The 21609-nt window shown below is 41.0% G+C and overlaps 2 protein-coding genes across 2 annotated transcripts; both read left to right on the forward strand.

Moving 5' to 3' along the window:
• Positions 1 to 3432: 3432 nt before the first annotated feature.
• btbd17b (BTB (POZ) domain containing 17b) lies at positions 3433 to 6662 on the forward strand. Its single transcript, XM_042505813.1, has 3 exons — positions 3433 to 3520; positions 4768 to 5053; positions 5407 to 6662. The coding sequence occupies exons 1-3, from the start codon at positions 3433 to 3435 to the stop codon at positions 6479 to 6481; spliced, it is 1449 nt and encodes a 482-aa protein (XP_042361747.1). The 3' UTR covers positions 6482 to 6662.
• A 1776-nt stretch (positions 6663 to 8438) lies between these two features.
• Positions 8439 to 21127, forward strand: LOC121957025 (dual specificity mitogen-activated protein kinase kinase 6-like). The gene is made up of 12 exons (XM_042505513.1): positions 8439 to 8772; positions 12681 to 12750; positions 14046 to 14094; positions 14188 to 14301; positions 14547 to 14666; positions 14770 to 14886; positions 16142 to 16193; positions 16300 to 16427; positions 16935 to 17012; positions 18382 to 18521; positions 18768 to 18813; positions 19093 to 21127. Exons 1-12 carry the CDS (start codon positions 8754 to 8756, stop codon positions 19168 to 19170), a joined length of 1011 nt encoding a protein of 336 aa, XP_042361447.1. The 5' UTR covers positions 8439 to 8753; the 3' UTR covers positions 19171 to 21127.
• Positions 21128 to 21609: the final 482 nt, after the last annotated feature.

Consider the following 21609-nt stretch of genomic DNA (forward strand, 5'->3'; position numbering starts at 1 on the left):
TTTTTAGTGTGTTTCCCAGTGTTGGAGATATCAGCCGTAGAGATTTCTGGCCTTTCTGGAAGATGGCACTTGGTTTGTGGTGCTGCGCAGTGGTACGGTCGGCAAGTGTACTTTAACTGAAAGAACACAGTCCCTGTATGAAACTGCTGACAACAAGGCCTGTGGATTATTTTGACTATTCGGGTCGTGATTTCTGGAAAGAGAAATTGCTGTTGAGTTTTTCAAATGTTTTTTTTTTTTTTTTTGGTGCATTGAGCACCACATCCAAGTTCCATCTAGTTCCATTATATTAGAGAAAAGGGTGATATCTCCAATACTCTGCAACTCACACCAGAACAATAAAGGATGATAAATAGCACTACAGGTAAGATGAAAAATACCAATTTTCGATTTTGGTAGTGAAATACCCCTTTGAAATCACAAAATGTGACTTCATCACCTCACTTCCTAATTTAGCAGTCAAACTTTCAGTTAAGAAAAAGACAGTGTCACAAAGAAATAGGCCTAATAATACATTTGCGCCATGAGATATATGCTGGAAATATCAGTGTGTGAACTAACAACAGAATGCAGTTTTATTCCTCTTTTTGTCTTTAATTCATTGAACACTTAGTGTATTTAATGTGTAAATGTGTGTTTATATCAAAAGCCATTTGTGTCATGTTCTGGAGCTCTGGTTATCTAGAGCATCCCCTGCGGGTCCAGCACAAGAGTAAGGTCATACGGGACACCTTGCTGAAGCTCACTGTGGCATTCGCCCTCTACTAAACGAACTGTTTATACTGCGTGATGGAGCCCCCTGTGGTGCATCGATCACTCAATGGATCTCGTCCCGAGGGGTGCTCTCAAAAACCCAGCAGCTCGTCAATCCATCCCTTTGCATTGTGGTCCTGTTAGCAGATTCTTAATAGGAGCTGATCTCAAAGGAGAAAACAATGTGACCTTAATGAAGGGTGTGCCCTTTATTTGATGCACACACAAAGAGGTCTTTAGGTTTATTCTGTTTTCATTTTGTAGTCTAACAACAGCTGCCTGAATTACTTTCCCAATTTACCCAGTTTACCTAATATAGAATACGGGGTTATAATACCAGGTAGATCACTGTATTAAAGGGACAGTCCACCCCCAAATCACAGGTTTTCCTCTTACCTATAAAACTATTAATTAATCTAGATTGTTTTGGTGTGAGCTGCAGAGTGTTGGAGATATCAGCCATAGAGATGTCTGCCTTCTTTCCAATATAATAGCAGTAGATATCGATCGGTAGTGCTCAAAGTGCCAAAAAACATATTTGAAAAACTCAGTAGCAATGTCTCTTTCCACAGATAATGATTTGGTTTCTCAAGATAATCTGCAGACCTTGTTGTGAGCAGTTTCATGTAGGAACAATTTTCTTTATACCGAATTACACCCGCAAACTGTTTCACTATGCAGAAGGAAGCGTGCATCTATTCATGGACAAGAGGCTTATGTTTATACAGCGTGAGATTGAACATTAATGGCGTCCTCCTCAGCTGAGCTGTAACGTTAGCTAGCTTACTGTTGCTAGGCGAGCAAGCAGTGGATGCATATTTTCTTCTGCGCAATGATACAGTTGCCAAGTGTAGTTAGGTAGAAAGAAAATAGTTCCTACATGAAACCTCTCACAATAAGGTCTGCGGGTTATCTTGAGTCACCGGTACATGATCACTGGAAAGAGACATTGCTGTTGAGTTTTTCAAATGCTTTTTTTGGGCATTTTTAGCATCACAAGCTGACATATCAAATGTAAAATGAAAATCAAAAATGTATTTCTAATTTTGGGGTTAACTGTCCCTTTAGCATAAGTCTCATTATTTGAGACTATTTATGAATCTTATTTTTGTGTGTCTGTATCTCCCTCAAACAAATAGAAGATGCCATCATATACTCAATATGATCCTGCGCCTCGTCTGTGTTGTCTCGTCCAGTTTTTTGCAGCAGGCTTCATTAGGGCTCCCCAGCAGCACCGCTGTCCTATGAGAACCTGTCAGGTTATTCATAGCAGTGCAGGCTCAGGTTGGAGTCTCACAGGACGTTTCTTCTCCTGCATTTTTACTGCAGCCTGGCAGCCCTCGGGGCATCACCAAAACCCAGTTCACTGTGAAATGATGACTCTCCTTGTCTGTCTCTGGATACAGGCGTGACAGATTTGGAGCTATTTTAAACATATTTGTCACATTGCAGCTTGTATAGAAATATTGTAATCGGACAAATAGCCTACTCTAATGCAATGATTTTTTTTTTTTTAAATATCAGATCCATACTTTTTGGAGAAGATTTTAACTGGGATCTCAGTATTGACTGACCCATCTCTGTCTGACAGATCAATGCTAACTGAGGGATACATAAATGGCACTGTAAACATCTTTTTTAGCCATGACCAGAGGCCATCTACTGTTGTCATCGCTGCCATTTCACATTGAAATGTACTTCTCTTGATCCCATTTACCATATTTTATTTGAGGATGTCATGTGGCTCAGTCATTAAAGCATTTCATATCGATTATCATAGCTTGGAGCTTAGTATGTTCCCTGCAAGCGGCAGACCATTAACTCCATATCCAGCTGGAATTTATATCACACACATTGGTTAAACCTGCTGACCCCTGTGAGGTTTGTGATGCAACGCCTGCACCTGAAACATGCGCTGGTTCAGTGATGTGACTCCATAAAATCCTGACTGGCAGTTGAATTTGATAAACAGACTTTGCGTTAAATAGATGAGCAGACCCAGCACCAATGAAATCATCCACCCATTAGTCAGATTAGCATGCCATCAGATGAATAATTGCTCTCAGATGAAAAACTGTCCTGCAAAACGGATTGTGAAATTTGACTGACTGCAGTTTGTCACACATATTAAAATCTCAATTATGCTGAGTCTCAATTCGCAATTCATTGGCTAATTATGTGACTCTGATTGTGCTTAATTCAGATATCATAAACAACATTTTGCAGTCCAGGAGATTTGTTGCATTTGCTGAGTGCCATTAAAACATGAAACTGTGTTAATATTGATTGTTAATAGTGCCTAACCTCTCTGACTTTTAGACTAAAAAAAGAAAAACAAAAACCATTAAGCTGAGTCCTTGGCTGGCCCGGTGCCGCAGATCAATGCCATGTAACATCCAAAAGGAATGGATGGAGAAATTCAAAATCAAAGCTGTCGCTATAGCAACGCCCCTGCCAGATTCCACCAATCAATGGAGTCCGTGGGGTTGCGAGATGCGCCAGGGAAAGGCCAGCGTCCTACATAAAGAGTGCGGGACAGGGAGCCGGGCGACACACACGGGGCAACACACCTTTCTGCTCACACAAAGGCAAAGCAGCAAGAAGGAAGAGTCAGGAGAAGAGTGAGGAAGAGAGGGGGGAAAGGACAAAGGAAGAGAGGCAGGGAATAACTGAGAAGATATGGTACGCTCACGTGAACAAGGGATCCCTGCCTGGGTCTGTGTGGGCACCCTGCTCCTCTTAATCTACTCTGTCACAGTTAGAGGAGGTAAGAATGGCATCACTAGTTTGAACTGTTTGCTTTTTAAGAGTCACTCTTTTTTAAATATCTTACATTGTGAGAGAAGCAGTATTGTTCTATTTCAGTCCAGCTTCCCCCATTCTGTCAGTAGGGCACAGCATGAATGTGTGGCTCGTGCTCAGCCTTAGGGCAGGGGATGGGGATTTATCTATTCTACTCATCCTGTCCTCATCTATCTGTCTGCCGGGTGCAGGGAGAGACAGGCAAGTCCATTTGCTGCCTGGCTTTGTGCCGGCTCGGTGATACAGTACAGTACAAGCGCTGAGGAAAAGCTTCTTTTTACTACTTAATGAAGCTGTGACTTTGACTGATTTTGACCAAAGCTATTGAAGGCCACATTCCTGCACTGCCAGATTTTATTTTATTTTTTTAAATCCTTGCGAGCACAGACTCATCTAATCCTATATTTAGGGACTGTGTGGAAAATGTTTTATTTAATGTTTTCAGCTCTTCTCAGCTTGAGTGGAGGAGACGCTGACACATTTTTTATTCATAACTTTTACTTTGAATTGAATCCCTCTGATGTTTTTTTCTTTCACAATGAATTTGGTGATTTTGAAAATTCAATTAGTTACAACGTGCCAGAATCATTTGTCAAAACACTCCCCCACACCACGCTCAGCTGGCTCAGGGTGCTGGCTGGCTAATTGGAAAAAGGTTACTTTGAAGTAGGGGGCGCTTGATTGTGGTAGAGATATGAAGACTGTGAGGCGTTCCAGGAAGCCAATGTGCTCCCCCTGTGTCTCATTAAACCCCTAGTAATAGGCCAACAAGGCCGCTGATGGCTGTGGCAGAATGGAAACAGCAGCTTGTCATGCTGAGTCTTTCATGTGTGAATCTCCAGGATGTGCCACTTCTACTCAGGCCCATAGAAGCAGCCATCTGCAAAGCGCTGCAAACTCAGGATTTGTTTCTGAGCACCTGGTGCCGGAGGTTTTCTGAGTCAGCCACCTGGCTTGTTCTCTAATAATTGAAAATAGAGGAATGTGCAAGTCTGCTTTTCCCCTGACACATATTATCACTTGTGGTTTAGTTGAAGAGTTTGGGAGCACTTTTCCACTTCTTGCTGTGTCAAAGCTTATTTAAGTTGTAACAAATGCACATGGATTCTGTTGTGGGATCTTGGAAAGTCAGACTGATGCAAATTACGGTGATGAAAACAGAAAATCAGAGCTGTGCTACCAGTCTATCATCTTGCACTTTCTTTTCCACAGCTGCCCTGAAGCAAGAAGTGGCGTTGGACAATGGGGCCACGGTGCTGAATCACTCCATGAGTTTGGTGCAGCGCATGGAGACCCTGTTGGCCCTGGGGAACGGCAGTGATGTCACTTTGCGGGTGCAGACCATCAACACGGACGAGGTGAAGGTGATCCAGGCCCACAGCCTGGTTCTCACGCTGCAGAGTGACGTGTTTGAGGAACTGCTGCTGACTCGCAACAACAGTGTTTTGGTTTTGAGGGAGACGCCCGACTGTGCTGCTGTCTTTGACAAGTTTGTCAGGTGAGAGTGACTCTGGTTGTAATCATTTGTTCAGAGTTAATCAAGTTTGATGAGATGGAAGCATTCAAGAATCTGTGGAGCTACTTGTAGATGCTTTTGTATTTACCACAAGTGTAAAGTTGGATCTTCACTCACCATTTTGACTCTCTCCTTTGGCGACGTGAGATGCTCCATCTTGTGAAATATTCTAAAATTACACCTGCCGTTTGAGGCTCACAGTCGAAAATCAGATAGTGTGGGTTTATTCAGTGACTCACATGAGAGGAGAGAATACAAGGAGCGTGCCTTACTGAAATATATATATTTTAAACATGTCTTTGGATGACTATTCTAGCTTTGTTTTTCTTCTGCAGGTATCTGTACTGCGGTGACATCTCAGTGCGGCTAGATCAGGCCATTTCTCTACATAAGCTGGCCAGCAAGTACCACGTGTGGGCCTTACAACAGGGTTTGACCCAATATATGACCCAACATCTGTGCAGTGATTCGCCTTCTGGCCATGTGATTGGCTGGTACAACTATGCATTACAAATTGGGGACATGGTCCTGCGGGACAGCTGCCTGCAGTATCTGTCCTGGAACCTGTCTTCGGTGCTGCAGAGCGGAGAATGGGGCTCGATCAGCGAAGACCTGCTCCTCTCCTTGCTCCAGCGCTCTGACCTCATTCTGCAGAGTGAGCTGGAGCTCTACGAGGCCCTGGAGGCCTGGATTAGCCAGAACCAGCCTGTCAGTTCCACAGTGGAAAACGCCCTAAGGGCTGTTCGATACGGCATGATCCCCCCTCAGCACCTCTTTCGTCTTCAGAAGCAGTCCGCCCTCATGAAGAAGCATTACGAGTCTATACGTGATCTCCTCTACCTGGCTTTCCAGTTTCACTCCGCTTCACCTATTCAACTGGCCAAGTACTTTGATGTCAACTGCAGTATTTTCACTCCCCGTAACTACCTGTCCACCTCCTGGGGGTCCCCTTGGGTCATCAATAACCCCACCCGTGATGACCGCAGCTTCAGCTTCCAGACCCAGCTTGGGCCCAGCGGCCATGACTCCAGTAAGAGAGTCACTTGGAATGCCCTATTCTCCCCTCGCTGGCTCCCACTCAGCGCCAGGTCATCCTACACAGAGCTGGGCGCCATGCAGCCCACACGCACAGATGGAGGTCGACCTCGAATTATTGTAACACCAGCAACTTCAAGTCCAGACTTTGCTGGTGTGAGTTTCCAGAAGACGGTGATCGTGATGGCGAGACAGCAAGGAAAAGTGGTGGTTCGCCACGTCTACAACTTTCACCAAAGCACAGAGGAGGCCGGGGATTTCCTGGTGGATGCCGACCTGCAGCGCCGTGCATCAGAGTACCTGATTGACAGCTCCCTCTATCTGCACATTGTAATAAAACCTCTCTACCATACCCTCCTTGTTGCCAGGAAGTAACGGCAGGAATTTGGTGTGGCCTTACCATCGCTTATCCACGCTCTACTCACAAAATCACATGCTCCAAGGTAAACTCATATCGCAGCCCGTGTTTATGCGTCTGGTCTGTGACATCTCCATTGTTGATAAGTTTGTGCATTTTGTTGTCTTCCAACTATTCAGCAAGGAGATGTTTGGTACAATAAAGGACTCACAATATAGTCAGCAGTTATTATCACAGTAATGATGGTGGGTTTTTCACTGTTTCATGCAACAAGAAATAAAACACTTCACTGTACTGTATTTGTTCAGGTATTCTGTAGTTCAGCGGTTTGATCCTTGAAATTATTAAATATGTGTGATGGTTAATGTTGTTTGCATAGGTACTTTAGAAGTTTTGCTTTCAAAGAAATGTTATTGCTATTAATTTTATGCATTTCACTTTTCAGCGGTCAAATATAGATTTCAATTCATGGCACTTTTAACCTGTGACATACTCTTATATACTTGTTTGTTGTTTACATACCAAAATGTGTAAATTAAAGTGCAATCCCATTATCTATGTTCCTTTGTATACTGTAGCTGACTTGCAAGCAGTGTTGGGGAAACTACCAAACTATTAAGCTCTGTCAAAATGAAAATTAGTTAAACTACATTTTTACTCATAAAAATAACTTGTGAAAATAAAATGAAGTAGTTCAACTAATAACAAATAATCAAAAACTACAGAGCAGGGAATCGTCACAATTGGAGTATGGAATTTTTTATTGGTACAACTGAACTGACACTGAGTGTAAGTGTGTTGACAGGTCAATCCTTCACTAGTCAGCCCGAGGATGTGTTTTATGAAGAGGAGAGGGAGCAGTCGTTGGGATAGAATAAGAAAAATGCTCGGGAAATTCATAGTATGTGGTCATGGACAACTGGTGGTTTTAGTCAAATAGCTGGTAGTTGTTATTTTATGATAACCATAGCCAATAAGCTGCATCATGTTATATGGCAAATAAACCGTAAAATTACTTTTGCGTAGTTAAACTGCCACTCAACCACCACAATTTGTAATTAAAGTAGTAATTGAACCGTAGTGCACCACTTACCAACACTGCTTGCAAGACAGTGAGTCCTGTGGTATTTTGTTTTTTATTTATTTATTGTTACACATGCTTTTAATCCATCTTTTAAATAAACTAAATCAATATGTGATTTTCATCCTGAAACAATAAAAATATTAATAAAAGACAATAAAAAAAAATGTCTGTATTGGCCTGTATTGGGTTTGCAGAAATAAACAGAACTGCGGCGTCATTGATGCACGCTCTTACTGTACTTTAATAATTAGTGGTGAAAGATGTATTCAGGAGTACTTATAGGTAAAAGTCCTGCATTGAAAATGTTACTTAAGTAAAACGTATAATACACCCATGTAGATAAATTCTGACATTTGAGAAGCTGGAATTAAAAAAAAAAAAAAAAAAAGATTTTTACATGAACAGTTACTGAACTGATCAAAATACCTGTTATTGATTCATCTGCTGATGGTTTCAGGTGTATTTGTAAGCCTAAATATTGTTAGGTACTTCATTTTGGCAAAAAATATAATTTATAATTATCTTACATATTATATTATATATAATTATAATAGTTAAATATAATTTTTCATAATACAAAATAATTTGCAAAGGCAATTCATTACTTAAACTGTCAGATATATTTTGTGAGATAAAAAGTGCTAAGTTTCCCTCCAAAATGGAGTGCCAATAAAGTAAAATGAAAAGACTTTAAATAAAACACAAGTACCTCAACTTTGTATCTAAAAACAGTGCTCGACAAAATGCACTCAGTTTTATTCCATCACAGTTTATTAAAAAAGTTGCAGTAGGTTAATTGATGGAAAAGAGTCTCGCTTTGCTTTGTGCTCACACAATACAAACTCAACTTCCCCTGATGCTTTGCGCGAGGCAGGAAATACGCCATTACGTCGTTGGAACCTTCAGCTGTCAGACTTTGGCCACCCTAAAAGTGCAGGTTTTGTTAGCAAACTAACTCGAACTGTACGACCCGCGCCGACTTTATTTAAAGTTGTGCATTGATCTGCTAATCGATCTTTGAGCGCGCGAGCTGGTTATCGAAGCGCAAAGATTGCACGAGGACGAACCGTTTGGTTTTAATCGCTGCTAGTTTTTGCACAAGCCAGCGATCCTGAGCGGGTGTAAGGCTAGATGCAGGGAGGGAGGGAGTAAAAAAAGGCAAAAGTCTTTGTGCTTCCCTTCCCCCTCATCAAAGCAAAGGGGAAATGTCTCTGTCTAAAGGAGGTAAGTGTTTTTTTCTCACTATTTTTTGAAACAATCGTGCAAATATTTTACATATCGAGTTGCAGTTGGCGTGGAAGTAATTTAGCTAGCTATGTTTGAGAAATGTAACCTTGCCAGGTGGAAAGCTGCATGTATGAGAGGAGTAAACGAAGCTAGCCAGCATGTCTTGCTTTCTATCATTATGGGAAGGCTCTAGACACACTGGTGTCTGGAGGTATTCATCACAGAGTTAATGATAGTGTGCGAAATCATAGTTTTTATGATTAGCCAAATGCTACACTCGCGTCTTCGTTTAAGTTCCCATGTTGTGGTTAGCTAACAGCATTTTCACGACAATAAAGGAATATTTCCAAGCTGTAATTATGAACTAATTTTTCGGTAAAGTGTAGCACATTGGGACCACAGGTGTTTTTCGGCCTCCTGACTCATGGTTGAACAATTGTGCCAAAGTCCTCTTTGTTTGGTATTCGCGAAAAAATATATTCAGCGAGCGCCGTTTTCGTGTAAATGTACCCCCCCCCCCCCCCCGGGATGGAATTCCTTTTTTTAAAAAAAAACAAAAAAAAAAAAACAGGCGGCGATGCCAAGGAACCATGGCGCTATCACACACTTGGCTTCCGCCAGTCAGTCAGCGAGTCTATGCTGTGTAATCACTATACACTATTGAATAAAATACACACCTTGGAAAAATCAAGGTCCTTCCTCTGCGTCACAGATGCACACATACACACACACACACACACACACACACACAAAGCATGGTGATGATGTCAATTTACATTTCAAGTTCACCGCTTGTGCTGTTACACAATCATACTAGCGTTACCATGGTCGGGAGTACACACTGTTTTGAGAGGGCTGTGTAGATTGGCTGCTCAGGCAATCACAGCCTTTGGCCTACCATGGCATGTTTTGACTTGCAGCACCAATACCTAGTGCAGCCTCTTTTTTGTTGACAGTTCTCTGGCTGCAAGCAGATACTCTATAGCTGCTACACAGGTTCTGTGCTGTAATTGTTGTGTGCACCAAAGCAGGCCTGAGGTGTCCTTGTGAAAGTGTTTACCCTAGTTTCTGGCTACTCTAAGGAGTTGAGCCTTGCTGGTCAAGAGAGGAGTGGGCCTTAGTGCATTGCAGTGCTGCTGTTCATGGTATTGCTGAGGCATGTTTAGAGATTGGGTTCTCCCTAACAGCACTGATAGGGTGGTGTAGAAGATTATATGTGCATGAGTCATCCTTTTCTGTATATGGACCCACTCTGAGGGTTGGAGCTTCCTGATGGTGACTCGCCACACAGCTATTGACACTTTGATCCCATGCGCAATCCAGAAATTCTTGTTCACATTACGTACTGCACTCTGGATAGTTTCCACTGAACATCTTTTTGGTTTTTCTAAGAATTGCTGCATTTCCTGTAAGAGTGCAGCAATTCACTGCTACTGTCTGTAGTGTAGTGTGAGTGTGGGGATTTTTAAAATCAAAATGCATTATGCAACTTGTGCCATATTTGGATATACAGCAAGGTTCCAGTGCACACATTGATATAAATAGCATGAATTACAAGTATTGGGCTTGCTACTGTGCATCACCCACTGCCTCGAAACACTTAATACCAATATGGTATCTGTGCACATGAATTTTACCTGTGCTGCCTCTTTATACTTTGACTGAAGCTGATGTCATGGCACTAGGGTTGCAGTGATATGAGATTTTCACTGTACAATAAGTCTCAGAAAATATTGCAGTCATGATATTACATTATTATTATTATTGCTGTTACCGGTCAGAATGACTGCTAAAGGAATGAAAACAGTTATGGGAATGAAAACAGAAGGGTTAGTTTTGGTTGAACAAATGCTTTATCACAATAATTAAGACTTGAAATCATTTTTTAAGGAAGTATGTGTAACCCCCCCCCCCCCCCCCCCCCCCCCCCAATAAAAATAAATAAAATAAAGTTGCATTTTTTTCATAATCATACATAAGCAAATGTACACAATATGATAATCATTATACTCTGACTCTTATATCATGGTATACCTTAAAACCAGTATATCATTGCAACCCTACATGGCACTATTGTGTCCTACCAGGCTCAGTTGGAGGAGCAGGCATGTCTTGCAGCAGAGAGCTGTCATGAAGCTCGCCTCAGCTGGCCCTAACGGGGACAGCGAGCAGCAAGCAGTCCAAGTAAAGTGACATCATATTTCCCAAAGGGTCCTGACAGTTGTTGTGTTTTAAGCGGATGTGTCCAGTCTGACTGGCTGTGAGTCATATCCCACCAAACACACACGGTTACATTGTCACCGCATACTGCTCCCTGAGAATTTAGCAGTAATTCAGACTGAAATGAAACTAAAAAGCTGCATGTATTTAGTGCAATTTTAATAGTGTTCCAGATATCTCTTAAAAACAGCTTTTGCATGCCACAAGTTTTGCACCGCCATGTTCGCATGCTAAACTAATTTTGGTCCCTGAACAAAAGGCTGTCTTATTTGTCAGGTCATCAGAATGCTTTGAGTGCTCGTACATTATCCCACGCAGAGGAAATGCATAATCTATTTTTGACCAAGCATGTGTGAGTAAATCACACTTCAATCTCTCCCTACCACATGAGACTACCGTAGTCTGTCCAGACACTGTAGGCCTATTTTAGGGCTGCAGCACAAAATGGACCTGTCTGGCGTTTCAGTGGTAGGCCATAGAATCTAAAATCTTTTGTAAAACTTCACTTCCCTTCCAGCTTAATCTAGCAAGGAGGGGTTTACCCAATGGTACTTCCTCCACACTGGAGTATTGTGACTCACGCAATGGCAAACACAACCCTACAGTAATAATGAGAGCAGTTGCATTTGTTCCAAAGTGAAGGTGCTTGTGCATTAAACCAGTTTCTCTGAACTGGGGTAGAATAATTGCACAGCCCGGCTTGCGCCTGTATGCTGCAGGACAAGAACAGGAAATAACCAACCAGGTCTAAACTGTTTCTCATCATATCCCAGGGGGTGAAGTTGTGGCATAGCACACACAAACAGAGGTCAAGAAAAGTGCTCTGTGTTTCCTGTCGACCTTGCAACAAGAGCGAACATGCTGAACACAAGTGTCTGTGTGAAGAGAAGTTGAGTTGTTTTTCCCGTGTTGCTGCTCGCAGGCCCGGTAGCTGTGTCATTCTGGCAGGGACTCGCAGCCCCTTGTGGGAAGTCCCAGAGGCTGCTGGTAAACTGTGTTTATGAATGGATTGCTGTCACTAATTTAACACAGAAAGGTCCCAGAGCTCCACAGTTTACAGCACCATACTCCAGATATTAAAACATGTAAACCAAACTTGAGATTAGGAAAAAAGAGACCTAAGAGGAAAAACCCATTGATAGCTGATTTGATAGCAATTATCGTAACAGTAAAAAGAAAAAAACTTCCCTTGTACCCCCCCTCCTCCCTTCCATTTGAGTCATCATACCAATGTCGATTAGTCATTTAGTCTTCCTTTTCCCTGTTGCAGGGCCTCAGCTTTGAGTACACCTAATCTCCAGAGAGATAACAGATCATTTGTTGCAGCTTGTGCAACTGCAAATTGATTTTAACCTTGAAAAAACTCCTTACTACCAGAATAGAATAAAATTTACTATCAATAGACCGATGTGGACATATGCAAACAAGCAAGTCCACTTAGTTTGCAGTTAATGGCCTGAATTAGAACTTCAGATCTCCATTGTGGCAAACCTCATCTCTAAACTCAGTAATGTGGACATTGGGCTCATAAGAGTCTGTAGATGTGAAAGTCCATTTGCCTCCTCCTTCTACAAAACACTGCTAATCATACCAGCTTGTGGTTACTTCTAATTACAGCTTTATTGATTGATATGAACCTATGATGGAGGTGAGATGGTAATGGTTTTCTGATTCTTGTCTCTAAGGGAAGAAGAAGAACCCCGGGCTGAAGCTGGCCAAAGAAGTGTTTGTGCCGCCCCCACCAGAAGCAGCAGGGTAAGACAACAGCCATACCATCCTAAGGCCAAATCCACACTAATGTGTTTTAATTTCAAAACTAAAATGTATCTCTGTACACACAAACAATTTAGCTCTGTTTTAGAAAAATCTCTGTCCATACTAACATGTCTGAAAATGCATATCACATGATCATAGACGTACACTGGGTACACGCATTTCATTGTAAACAGGAAGCAGACTGTGTACTCTGTGGTGGTTTGCTTCGTTGACATTACAGAAAATACTTAATACTGGCGAAAGTAAGATCAGAGATTTCTTTGCTTGGATCTATGATGAGGTGGACCTGTTACTGAAAGTATCATGAGTATTAAGTGGTCAAGGTGGCAGAAAACACTGTGAGTCATTGGAAAGCAAATATGGCGACACGTTAGAGTAGTAATGTCACTGGGAGTATTATCCATCACTGTGAGAATCCAAGGCAATGAAAAAGGCAAGGTTTCATTTTCATTCATTTTTTGACAGCCCACCACGACAGAAACATCTGCCATCATCTAACTGTTCATTAGAAGTGCTGTTGAAATTTATATACCTTTCAGTTATTCATTTCACCAAATTCGTGGAGCACAGGGTGTACTCTGGGCACACATGGAGCAGCAGATTGTTAGAGCACATTGAAAGTGAAACTTAATCGTTCATTCTGGTGCGCCAAAAAGTTTACATTCACTTGTAGCAGCTGCTCCTCGCATTCATGTATCTGATCTTATCAGCTCTGAGTGGATTGGCAGATCAATTATCTGCTTTGCGAGTCACAAACTGCTGCTGAGGAAAAAATATATCTCATGAAGAGCTCTGGCTGCGTACCTGGACCCGCAAAAACCTCAGAATTCAGAGAGGGGACATAGATTGATACAAAGGAACACTCATGCAACAAAAAAAACAAAGGTTTGCTTTCTTTGTAACTAAACACATAGCTATAGCAATAGCTTTAAAACAAAAACATATTCATGTGGAAGATAATCTTGAAATTAGAGTGGAATTGCTACAATTGCCTGGACAATAAATTGGGCCTGGTATCAACTTATTGCAGCTATACCTGTATCAGTTTGTCTGCCAGTAGGAAAGAAATGTTGCACCAAAATGCCAATTGTGTGTTTGAGGTATTTCAGAATTAAATTTATTGGTTTTAGCATTGACTGTAATCAATGTTTGCTTCGAATGAATGTTATAAACAGCTTCAACAAACATGCACATTTTCTCTTAGAGTATGAATTTTCCATTACTGAGTATTGTGGCATTAAAACCGACTACACTTTGTTGCTCTCTCCCTGCAGGCCGCCTCGAGATCTTGACTCAAAAGCTTGCGTCACAATTGGAGATCAGGTAAACTTGGCTCTGTTGTATTCCTCTGAAACATACTGCTGGTTTTTGATGGGCCGAACACTCATTAATGTAACGCCTGCTTCCTCTGTCCAGAACTTTGTGGTGAAGGCCGATGACTTGGAGCAGATTGAAGAGCTGGGCCGGGGAGCGTACGGGGTGGTGGACAAGATGAAACATGTGCCCAGTGGTGTTATCATGGCTGTCAAGGTGGGCTGGGAAGCTGCATCTCAGATTACCTGAACTGTAAATGAACTATTTTAAAATAGTACAATGACTCAGAGATAGTTTCAACATATGAGCTCAACTTGTAAACATTTGGACGAGATCTATCGGATGTATGACATTAGACGTTATATTGAGGGGGTTTAAAGGACACTGGACACCATTTGATTTAAGCTATATCTGCCCTCCGGTGACACCGGCAGCCAAATCTGTGATGTTTGTTTTCTCAGAGGATTCGTGCCACCGTCAACACTCTGGAGCAGAAGAGGCTCCTGATGGATCTGGACATTTCCATGAGGACAGTGGACTGCTTCTTCACTGTGACCTTCTATGGCGCCCTCTTCAGAGAGGTAAATAAACTGTCGCAGTCATGACTGATATGAACACCTGCATGTTATGTTGAGTGTCTGATCATCTGTTTGTTTATTTTGGGCAACATCTCTTTTTTTTCAGGGGGATGTTTGGATCTGTATGGAGCTAATGGACACGTCTCTGGATAAGTTCTATAAGAAGGTTATTGAGAAAGGCAAAGAAATCCCAGAGGACATCTTGGGCAAGATCACAGTAGCAGTACGTCCTGTCCCACATTTTCCAAAAAGTGTTACACTAAAGGAATAGCCCAGCATTTTGGAAAAGTACACGTTTTCACTTTGTGTCAGAGAACAAGACTTTTATTTGCTATAGGGTCCCGCTGCAGAGCTCCAGGCTTGGGCCCACCTTTGGTGCTGTGTCGTGTGTGGAAAAGTAGAAAATTGTGTATTTATCGCACTTTCTTGTTAATAAATAATGTTTTTATGCCACTGTATTATACCAGGATTCCCACGGATCCTTAAAAAGGCATTAAATTAAATAATTTAGACATAAGGGATTCATTGGTATTAAAATGTCTTTAATTTTTTTCTGATGTGGCATTATAAGATTTAAAGATAACTGGTAACATCTTTTATTTTATTTTTCAGAATATTATTTTTAATGTTTAAAACATGCCAAATTCACCTCGCATGAACGTCACCAAAAAAAATAATGTTTATGTTACATTAAATATTTGGGCAAAATTAGTTAATTTTGGTTGTAAAATTGGTTTTAAATTTCATTCTAAGTGGCATAAAAAAAGTCTTAAAATGCCTTAAATCTAACTTGCCTGAAGTTGTAGTAACCTGTATTCTGAGCAGCGTATGGTTTTATTACATGGAACGTGTAATGCTTAACGGTATGTAAACACATATTATTGTATCACAATGATCATCTGAGGTGGGCTTACACAATATCAGACTTTTTTCTCCAAGCTCAGGACCGAAAAGGGTCCGATGGAGGAGGTGGACCTGAGTCTGGATCTCTGCAGCTAGACCCTTCTCATAAGTTGAGGTTTTACGGGAACTTAAAGTGCTGCAATTATCACCTGGTGAACAATTGCTGGGTGTAATATCTCTGAAAATGTTTTGTATGTGGTCTTAGACAAACGGATTAAGTATTGCTCCTCAGGAAATAGTTGCATCATCACAAGACGAGTCCTAAAACCACACACTCTTTTTTTACATTTCTGTCACATAAATCAATCGTCTCTTTTCCTTTCTACTTGGAAAATGGCTTTGTGGGCTGAGGCTACATCCAACAGTTCCAAAGAAATGTGTTGCTACATAAAATATTTGTGACTCAAAGGAAATGACATCAATTGACTCAACAATGAGATTGGGAATTTTGTCAGTATTTTCTACGTATTATTTTATTAATATGAGTGTAAAACACTATAACTCACATAACTGAGACAGCAGAAGTTGTTGTTTCTTGAAGAATTCTGCCTTACTTTTCTCTGTTCACTCCACAGATTGTGAAGGCATTAGAGCACCTGCACAGTAACCTGTCAGTGATACACAGAGGTAATCAGATCATCAGCGTATACAGTTTTCAGGTTCCTGTTGATGTTTCACCTTGTTATTTTGCCATTTTCTATTTCAACATTTTCCCAACAATGTCTCTCTGTAGATGTGAAGCCCTCCAATGTTCTGATCAACACTCAGGGCCAAGTGAAAATGTGCGACTTTGGCATCAGTGGCCACCTGGTGGACTCTGTGGCCAAAACGATGGATGCAGGCTGCAAGCCTTACATGGCGGTGAGTGGGCACTGAGGAAGAGACTGCTGGTAGTCGGTAGCTGAGGTTTAGGAAAGGATTCACTGTGAATTTACTGAGAGATGACCTATGTCTGAGGTCTTGGAACCCCTAATTGATTGGAGTAAAACTAATAATTTACAGGCCAGGAGCTCCATGACCATTTTGAAATCTAGACCTCTACTTTCCTCAGCTTTCAAACATCTGACCAAAGCAAAACCATGTAATTATTATCATTTGTTACATAATTTTGTTATTTTTAAAACACATTTTTCTCATCTTTACATGCCTTTTTTAATTATTGGAGTCTTCTCTTTAATGTATGTCTGTTATTGAAATGGCTTTCATTAATTTGCATGTTTTATTGTATTCCATTTTTTCTATTTATGTTTAGATTTTTTTTTTCTTAAAGTTAAGCAAAACTTGTTTCACAAAAGGTACACTATAATTATTCACACTAATTTTACATAGTGGCGGTACTTAATCTCTTGCTGCTAATTTCCATTTCAGCCTGAGCGGATCAACCCTGACCTCAACCAGAAAGGCTACAGTGTCAAGTCAGACATATGGAGTCTTGGTATCACGATGGTGAGTAGGATCGGATATCAAAATGTGGCTCTTGAAGCTATAGTTGAAAACTTTTATAAAAATAGAATTTTGCCATATTTGGTGAAACTCTCACTATATTGTGAAAGAAGTACGTGAGACAGTCTGTGGAAAAAATCATGTCCCTCCTCCTCTTGTTCTGATGGCATTCGCTAGAATCAACTGCATAACACTGAAAACAGCCAGTCAGAGCCAAGGAGCCTTAAACACAGCTGTCTATATCTCACATCAAGCTGTTACGCTGTGAAATAACAAAGTTTGTGACCCAGCCCTCATATTAGAAACCTTGCAAAATTGCAAATTTTCTCATTTTATAGCTAAACAGAACACTAAAATATGTTTCTGAAAACATTTGAGGCGAGAAATAGCCAGCACAGTAACAGAATCTGGGTTTATATTTGATTATCGCTGCTAAATTTGACTGCAGTTCACGAGCAGTGTTGTTATGATGACAGCTGTATTAGAGGCCCCTCGGCTCTGATCGGTTGTTTTCATTTACGTGCTGTAATGCCATTAGTGGTGTTTCATTGCAGTAGAGTTGGCAGGGGAGTATGATTTTTTTTTTTTCCCCAGTGCACCACGTGAATATGTTGACAATTTCACCAAATATGACTGACTGTTTTTTTTATTGAAGTTTCCACTACAGCGATGATTCCATATACAATGGCAAGTTTAAGGAAAATCAATCTGTGTTATTTCTCCCCTCATTACATCTACTAACATTCACTGTTCATCTGTTTAGTTTACGCGTAGATAAAACACAATAAAACTTCACAGCCCTGTTTTTTATGAGCTTATTTTCAGATTTGTTACGACTTATGACAAACAAAAATGTACAGTTATATAATATGTGTCAAAGTGCATTTTAAGGAATAAACACAATCACGTGTTTCCCAGCAGCACTCTGAGCGCTCTCATTTCAGGCTTTGATAAGCAACTTCTTTTGTTTTTTCAACACTCATAATTCTCGTTTATGATATATGACTCCATATCAGTCTGGACTCCCAACAAAAGTCAGAACAGACCTCATTACAGCCTTCTTATATTTCCAAACAGCACTTGTGCTGAGTCACAGTAACTTCTGACAGTTGTATTACCTGTGCCAGGCTGATGCCAGATCAGTATGTCCATGCTGTCCGCAGTTATTACATAACATTGCTTACAGATTGCTAGAATTTACTTACAAGTATATATAGGACAAAATTCAAACATATTTTTACAGTCAAATAAATATTTCTGAATTGTAGTTAATGGTGATGCTCACCTAGTAGCATTAAACATGCACTGCAGTCATGTAATTTACCTCCAGCATGTACAATCTTTGTTATATCTGCCTTCTTTTGTCTCCTAGATTGAGTTGGCCATTTTGAAATTCCCCTACGACTCATGGGGCACCCCGTTCCAGCAGCTCAAACAGGTGGTGGACGAGCCGTCTCCACAGTTGCCCGCCGACCGTTTTTCCCCAGAGTTTGTAGACTTCATCTCCCAATGGTGAGTCTCGCACCCGGTGACAAATGTGTTGAGTTTTCTCAACTTATTTACCTTTAAAAAAAAATAGTTGCACTGAGGCCCAGCAGGGGTCAGTGTTTACTCTGTGTTCACTGAAAGAAGTGGCAGAAGTATCTCTCAGCTGATCTTTATGCCACTTGATTATTTTTAGATGTACTTTTATATGAAGTTATGTTACATATATTTTACTGCTTTCTCACTTTTGCATTTTTCTCTTTGTTTTCACAGCTTAAGAAAGAAGCCAAATGAGAGACCAGCTTATACAGAATTGATGGTTAGTAGTTTTTTGTTGCGTTTTTTTTTCGTTTTTTTTCTCGTATAAAGTCACATAGTGTGCATGATGCTACTTTGTCTACTTTGCCATTATTAACGTCCCTTCAGTAGTGACCAGTGTGCGCTTGTTTTTGCTTTTGTCCACAAGAGGCCAGGCTTACCAAATTAACCCACTAAGACAATGATGTTAGTATTTCCCAAATAAATAATGTCACTAAATTATTTTTCATAATTCAAGAACACATTTCTAAATGTTTTCTTCTCCCTCCTTTTGATGCAGCAACATCCGTTTTTCACCGTGCATGACTCCAAAGAAACAGATGTGGCCAGTTTTGTCAAGGTCATCCTGGATGACTGATGGGCTCCCTCCGGGCCGCGGCCCATCAGGGTAGGCGGGACCTCTCAGCAAACGAACCAATGGCCTACCTTTAAAAAGAAAAAAAAGAAAAAACTCACTGGAATGACAGACTCTCCTGCACCCTAACACAAGGGGGGTGTCCCAAAGACTGACAGCAGCCCAGCAGCACTGGAGTGGAGAGTGGTGGTAATATGAACTCATACAGTCACAAACCAACTGGAGAGGTTAAATTCACTCTGCCAAGCTTCCTGTGTGTGTGCAATTATTCAACATGACAAATATGAACTGAACCAGATTTTGTTTTTGTCTTGTTCGCTTGTTTTTGCCCCACTGCCCCTTTTTATCTCTCTCTTCAGAACGGACGGAGCCAGCCATCATTTCTTTGTGACACATTGTACTTTGAATTTCATCTGCAAAAACCAACAGTTAATGTGTATGTTGTTGTGTATTGAAAGCTATATTTGCATATGCGTTTGTATGTTTTCTCATTATACAGAGTTTTGATACTGTATATCGTCAACAAGTGTGAATTGTACCAGACTAGGGCCTTACTTGTCAGATCGCATCAGGTGAACACTTTGACCCGGTTCTGTCCTGAGGTGACAGATACCTGCAGGGGCTGCAGAGGCTCGAGAGCTGAGACAAAACATTTGAGAAATGTCAAAGTTCACATTCTGGACTAGAGGAGTTGCAAGTCATTTCTAGATCTCTTGGCGACGTGAGGCAGGAATGTAAAGCATCCCGTATCATCTGATCCGCGCTGAGGCCCTTCATGCAGTGACCCCTCCGTACTCGTCTGCTTTCTTTGGTATTAACGAGTCGGCTTCGGTGCTGCCATTGTTGCCACCTGGAAGTATTCAGGGGTTGCCGAATCGAGCTCACAGCTTTATCTCTTTCTGTGTGCCATTTTGCGAATCATTCTCATGAATTACTGCATTAATTGTGTTCTTTTTTCTCTTTTTTTGGACTTGTTCTGGCCTGCATTTTGTTTTATTTTCGCCGCATTTATCCCTTCGCCTACCGTTCTCAAATCTGGAGTCAGCATAGTCTTTTCATATGAGGCACTTATGTTTGTTTTTTTTTCCAGAGACCTTGTTATGCATTACACAGACAGTATGCTAGGGAAATAATTTATGTGTTGAAGATGTAAATACTATCTCCTTTTTTTTTTTTAATGTAACATGGCACTGTCCTGACCTGGCAGTGCAGATGAGTGGTAGAGTGGTTGGTAGTAGTTAGTTTTAATGCAGTGTGACACGCATACACAAACACTTGTACTCACAGGGCCAGCTGACTATCATACACCTGTTTTGGACTGATGTGCTGTCAGGCTCCACCGCTCAGGTTTCTGTGCTCTCCTTCACATGGAGACGGCCCCATTTTATTTCTCCCCAGGTCGTCTTCTCCTTGAGTGCCAGACCGAGAGCCTCTTTTCAGTCCACGGTGGGCAGCCATTATCTCTTCTCTCTGAGCATACTATGCAGAGCCCCTTCGCCTCGGACACACGGCAAGAAGGACCTTGCCATGTGGCAGTTTCCCCACTCCCAAGTGTTCAGAGACTGTGATGATGATGATGATGATGATGATGGCGATGATGACTGCACCACCTCTGTTTATGGTTAGCACTCATCGCCTCTCTGGTTTACACTGTAGTGCAACCTTTATCAAAAAGTCAGAGAGTTAGGAGTATTTATGATTGTGAATAATAAGGGAAAGCTAGCAACACCACAAAGAAGCTGCTATTGTTTATTTCCCTTCTATTATTTTTTTTTTAGTCGGCCTTCTTTGGATGGCCATTCCCTTGGTGTGTAAAAGTGAGTTTTTACGCTGATCACAATGAGAATGGAACACTTGCTCTACCTCTTACTCCTTCACTCTATTTGCCACCTTTTCATTGGGTGGGACTGACAAACTTGAACTATGGAAAGACAAAAAATAAAGGCTTTATTGTTCAGTATGTCCGTTTATAGCTTTCCTGCCATGATTGATGTCGGTTTAGCAATTAAAAGATTAATTCCTGTTCATGTGAGTAATGCAGAGGTAATGCACTGTTCAAATTTAAAGGATAAGGCTATCAGTATTCAACCAGTGGGTGAAAAATTAAAGGAAAGACCAACATGACGTGTCTTGGAATCAGGCCACCACGAGACTCCAGGATAGCTTTAGTGCTCCTTTTTAAGTCTATGAAACACTATTGGGAGGTGGATGAATACCATATTTCCAAAAGATGTTCCCTCATTTATATAAACAACCTTTAGTTATTCAGCTAATCTAACTGAAATCAAGATCTCCTTTGCAAGAAAGACCCAAGTACAGCAGATAAAAGGAAATATAAACTGCCATATACAACAGAAAGAGTTACAGCACAAGAGACAAACAAGACTAAATAAATTTGAAGATAAAAGTTTATATTATATCATTTGGTCTTATTGACATGGT

The sequence above is a fragment of the Plectropomus leopardus genome, chromosome 17 (assembly GCF_008729295.1).
Source record: "Plectropomus leopardus isolate mb chromosome 17, YSFRI_Pleo_2.0, whole genome shotgun sequence".
Taxonomy (NCBI): Eukaryota; Metazoa; Chordata; class Actinopteri; order Perciformes; family Serranidae; genus Plectropomus; species Plectropomus leopardus.

Coding starts and splice junctions, on each gene's coding strand:
- LOC121957025 (XM_042505513.1), top strand. Junction 16,428..16,934: donor GCTGCAAGCCTTACATGGCG/GTGAGTGGGCAC, acceptor TTTCCATTTCAG/CCTGAGCGGATCAACCCTGA. Junction 18,522..18,767: donor GTAGACTTCATCTCCCAATG/GTGAGTCTCGCA, acceptor TTGTTTTCACAG/CTTAAGAAAGAAGCCAAATG.
- btbd17b (XM_042505813.1), top strand. CDS start 3,433: ATGGTACGCTCACGTGAACAAGGGATCCCTGCCTGGGTCTGTGTGGGC. Junction 3,521..4,767: donor CTCTGTCACAGTTAGAGGAG/GTAAGAATGGCA, acceptor TCTTTTCCACAG/CTGCCCTGAAGCAAGAAGTG. Junction 5,054..5,406: donor GTCTTTGACAAGTTTGTCAG/GTGAGAGTGACT, acceptor TTTCTTCTGCAG/GTATCTGTACTGCGGTGACA.